The 5,000-nt window shown below is 42.5% G+C and overlaps 1 protein-coding gene across 1 annotated transcript; it reads left to right on the top strand.

Moving 5' to 3' along the window:
* The first annotated feature begins 1,315 nt into the window (after positions 1 to 1,315).
* foxi1 (forkhead box i1) lies at positions 1,316 to 2,781 on the top strand. The gene is made up of 2 exons (XM_063221411.1): positions 1,316 to 1,940; positions 2,195 to 2,781. The coding sequence occupies exons 1-2, from the start codon at positions 1,316 to 1,318 to the stop codon at positions 2,779 to 2,781; spliced, it is 1,212 nt and encodes a 403-aa protein (XP_063077481.1).
* Positions 2,782 to 5,000: the final 2,219 nt, after the last annotated feature.

Genomic DNA, 5,000 nt, shown 5'->3' with positions numbered 1-5,000 from the left:
CTTGTGCCACTCTTCGAAAAGAAAAAAACAAGTCATTGCCATGGCTTACTGTCCATCCATTTAGTTTCAAAATAATCACCAGAATATTAATTATCTATTTGAAAACATTTCCGTTAAAATTACAGAACGATACATTGTGCACATATTGGCCGCAGTGGTGTAGTCTACTTTTTTATGGTGGGTATACTGTATATTGGAGCATTTTTTGAAGTGGGTATACTGTATATATTTGTGCCATTCAAAATAATGGATCAATCAATTTTAAGTGGGTATACTGAAATCCCTGAAATTTAGAAGTGGGTATACTCCGTATACCCGCGTTCTACGTAGACTACACCACTGATTGGCCCTAATATAATTATTGTATCTAGAATAATATGCTGTAGGCCTAATCAACTTACAGCGTTTATTTAGAATGAAGCTGCATTTCGATGTCTAGTCGTACACATTAATATTTAAATTTCCTCACTCATTATAGATTTCATTTTACATATGATTCTGCTACAGTGCGCCCATAGTCTGTCAGGTTCTTGACACTCATTCTTACATGTGCATGCAACATTGCTTTATTCCATCAACATAGAAACTATGTAGGCCTATTTCTTCGTGTTTGAAAGATTTTACATATGCCATTTATTTACAACCGCTATCCCATGAAATTATATTTTATATCATTAGGTCAACAGCAACAAAATCCATATCTCCACAAGTTGTGTGAAGATACTTTATTGATCCCCTGGAAATGCATTATTTAAATGTTCAAACTGTGTAACGTGTTGTCTGTAATGGAGCCTTTGGAACAGTGACTTACGCGTAAAAGCGTGCGTAAAATATACATTGTTTTCCGCCTGGTATCATGACTACATTTTATTCATACTATGGGTTAGTCCATCGTGCACTTCACTGCCTTGAAGACTCTGACCGCGCTCAGGTTGGATAGTTACTGCGATTTTTGGACCATATAGGCTTTGTGACAAGATAAAAAAAAAAAATCTTATGTGGACCATTTTCAGTAAACGTATTTTTTTTCACAAAAATGTAGTGCACTTTGCCGTCTGAGCGCGCTCATCGGGAAAACAAAAGTAGAGGAGCGTGTGGGTGGGAGGGGGGGGGGGGGGCGGGGGCGTCACCCATTCATTCAGCCTTCTACCTGCCTGAAGCCCTTAAATACTCCTCCCTTACTCCTGTCTCCAGTCCTCAAGAGGAATCTGTCTGAGAGGAGTGGAGGAGCCGCATAGCTGACAAATAGTTGAGGTTGATCTTTTGGACGGGAGTATCACTGTCATCTGGCAGCTGATTTGATTTGAATCGGATTATGAACGCTTTTGGACAACAGCCAACTAATCATCAGCAGTCTGGTCCAATTCAGCATCACAGCAGCGCTCAAGAACTTCTGGATATGGCCGTGTATTGCGACAACTTTGGCATGTACCACCAGCAGAATCTCCATCATCATTCGCAGAGGCCCTCTGGCCACTCCACCAACTATGGCATTGGGGAATATCATCATGGTTCACCGCCAACTAACCCTTACCTGTGGCTGAATGGCCCAGCAGGTATCAACTCAAATCCCTACCTGCCCGGCACCAATGGGACTACTACGTCTTACATCCCATCGGGGTATGGGGCAAACCATCAACGACAGTTTCTGCCACCTCCCACGGGTTTCGGTGGAGCTGATCTCGGATGGCTCTCGTCCTTCTCCAGCCAGCAAGAACTTTTCAAAATGGTCAGGCCGCCTTACTCCTACTCTGCCTTGATCGCCATGGCCATTCAAAACGCCTCGGATAAGAAACTGACCCTGAGTCAGATCTACCAGTATGTTGCTGACAACTTTCCCTTTTACAAGAAGAGCAAGGCGGGCTGGCAGAACTCCATTCGACACAACCTCTCCTTGAATGATTGCTTCAAGAAGGTGGCACGGGACGAGGACGATCCAGGTATGTGTAGCATCCTCTTCATGATTAGATTTAAACTGCATTTATCCCCAAGGCCCAAGGGGAAATTCGTGAATGCTATAATGCGTAATGCGTTGTGCGTAAAATCTTCCTACTTTTACATTTCATTACATTTAGCTGACGCTTTTATCCAAATTTGACCTGTGAAATAAAATGTGATAAACGATTAACATTGTGACCTGAACTATGTCTAAACCCAAGAGTAACCATCTCGTGATTTATTTGTATTTTATCAGGCAAAGGCAACTACTGGACCCTGGATCCCAACTGCGAAAAGATGTTCGACAACGGAAACTTCAGACGGAAGAGGAAGAGACGCGCCGATGGAAACAGCAGTGGCGGCAACAACTCCGCCATGCCAGTAGTGAAGTCGGAAGACAACGCGGCTCTGAAGCTTTCCGACACGGCCAGCATCCTGAGCGCCTCCCCGCCGAGTCTCCAGAATTCCCCTGGAAGCTCCAGCGACTCCAAGTCCTCTCCGTCACCCTCCATCGAACACAGCCCATGTTTCAACAGCTTCGTCTCCAACATGAACTCAATCATGACCGGCGTCGGCAACCACACCGGGATCAGAGGAAGGGACTTCAACACTACAGGGTTGCTTGGAGATTTGTCACAGGGCAGCAGAGGAGAGAGCATGTCTGGACTTGGCTCATACTCGCCAACTCAAATTACGCATCTGAACTCAGATGGCGGTGCAGCGCTCAACGGCAACAGAATGAACTATTACACCGGGGCTGCATCTGGTGGCCTGAGCAGTCACATCTCAAACCATTTCACTGTAAATAATTTGATATACAGCCGTGAGGGAACTGAAGTTTAGATATGACTTTTCTTCAGCGTGTTAGGCTAGTGTGCTCTGTGAGTGCTGTTAAACACAAGTTTGTAATATAATTCTTTAGATTTTACAACTGAGCCATGGAAGTCTATGGTTGCGCTGTATCAATCAAGTAAAATATGTAGGCTAAATGTAGCAGGGACTCAAAAGTTCTGCATTTATTTTTTTATTTTATTTTTCATCTTATTTTATTTTTGTTTTGTATAATGTATGTTTTTAGTTTAAATGGCAACCCATCTCCATTTACCATGTAGGCCTACAGCAACAGTCTGATTTCCTTGAGTATTTTAACACGACAGTGCATTTAGTGGAGCTCATTTTCTGAATGCCTATAACATCGTTGTCTTTTTTTGCAATAAATGCAATGCATGTCAAAACGAAAACCATGTGTGTCAATCTGGACTCAATTGTTTTCAGTTTTCAATACCCTGTGGTTGATAGTCAGTAAAAGTTTATTTGAAAAATGTAGCTTTCACAAACTACTGAAGAAAAACCCCACCGTTTCGCCTGTTAGGGCAAAAAATCCTATTTACTTTTGAAAACAAGGAACTGGTATCTATCTCTCTCTCTCTCTCTCTCTCTCTCTCTCCCTCTCAAACACACGCACACACAATACAAAAACAAATAAAATAGCCTACTGAAGATCACCGACCGAAAAACCATTGAACTGACAATTATTTATATGAAGAATTTCAAGGTTAATCGAGCGTTGTAATTAATCCACACCCCTACTGCGTGCTCCCTTAATTGCACTCTGCTGCTGAACTTAAATCCTCTACTCTTTCATTCTTCCCCGCGCGCTCATTACCTCACCGCTCTCCGGCACGCTTTCTCTGTTTATTTACCAAATAGCCCAACGTTTTAATATTCACCATCGTCCCCTGTTTTCCCGCGGTCAGTGTTTTGCTTTCGAGGATGGTTTAGTTTTCTGTCTATTAGCTCAAGTGCTTGGTCTTAGCTACATGAAAACAGTTCGGTTAGGCTGAGACGGTTTCCGCTTGTCACTTTGGATATAGCCGATTTCAACAGGCCATCACAGCTTTGTTTCCACAAAGTTCAAGAGTTCAGCTTTTGGTCTCGGCCGTTTTGTTTATACTCGGCTTATTTGATAGCCGGGGAAACTCAGTAGTTCATATAAAAGCACCAACATATATTTCACAATCAATTAAGTTTTAATATATGAATTCCTAAGTGACCTATTTAAGCGGCGCAATTCATTTTGTGTTAAAGCATTTCTGAATAATGATAGGCCTAATACCCTACAATAATGCTTGCCCATTTAATTTCACCTATGAACTGTGAAGCGCACCAGAATTCCTCCCTGTGTGCAATTCATCTGTGCAAAGGCCCATGTACAGTAGGCTACAGTGCCTTTATTGTAGACTAGGCTACATGTGTTGTTTTCCTACTAATGGAAGCCGAAACAAGAGCCTGCTGTTCCTCAAATGCAGCAGGGAAATTAATAAAGGCTGCGCTCCCATGGAACAAGCCGGAGCCGATTCAGCCTGCTTACTCGTGTCGCATTTAATAACAGTATGCGGTGCGTATGAAATCAAGTAAATAAAAGCAAAATAAAAGGAAACACCTCGTAATTGGTGGATAATTGAGTAAGCTCTTGCGTCCTGTTGCCTTGTGCAAAACAAAATTGACAAGACTTTCGTGCAACTTGGCTGCTTCGAAATTGGGTTTGGCAATGCAAGAGGACCCCCCGTCGAGTTAGATTGAAAACATTGTGACCTCAGAACTGGGAACAAATTATATCACTCAGAGCACATTTCCCTCTTGTTATCTATGAAGCAGAGGCATCCAATCTAACAATGGATATTTTTGTCAAACAGAAACAATTTCTCAGCAAGGTGCATGCCATTGATGGAGCAACAGGGTTTTTTTCCCCAGCTCTATTGTCCAGTGGCCTAGTTCTTTAAACAGGGTTAGAAGTGAATGCATTTGGTATTTTATAACAAAATTATGTCCTTGTTGGTTAGATTTAGAATTGTCACCCGGTACATAACGTGCGCACACTTTCCGTGCGCGTTTTGTTTCCTAGGATGCGTGATGGCTGTTTCGATCGCGCATCTGTGCTCATTTGAATACCGTGGCGTCTTGGTCAAGTGAAACTTGTGACTTGTCCACAAGTACATTTTTGCTCCGTCAATTGGAGTTTTATTGTTGAAGACCTAGCATGTGAAAAGGACAATGCGCAG

This window comes from Engraulis encrasicolus, chromosome 17 (assembly GCF_034702125.1).
Source record: "Engraulis encrasicolus isolate BLACKSEA-1 chromosome 17, IST_EnEncr_1.0, whole genome shotgun sequence".
NCBI lineage: Eukaryota > Metazoa > Chordata > Actinopteri > Clupeiformes > Engraulidae > Engraulis > Engraulis encrasicolus.
Note: the sequence above shows the minus strand (reverse complement) of the source record. Positions and strands in the feature narration are given on the sequence as shown.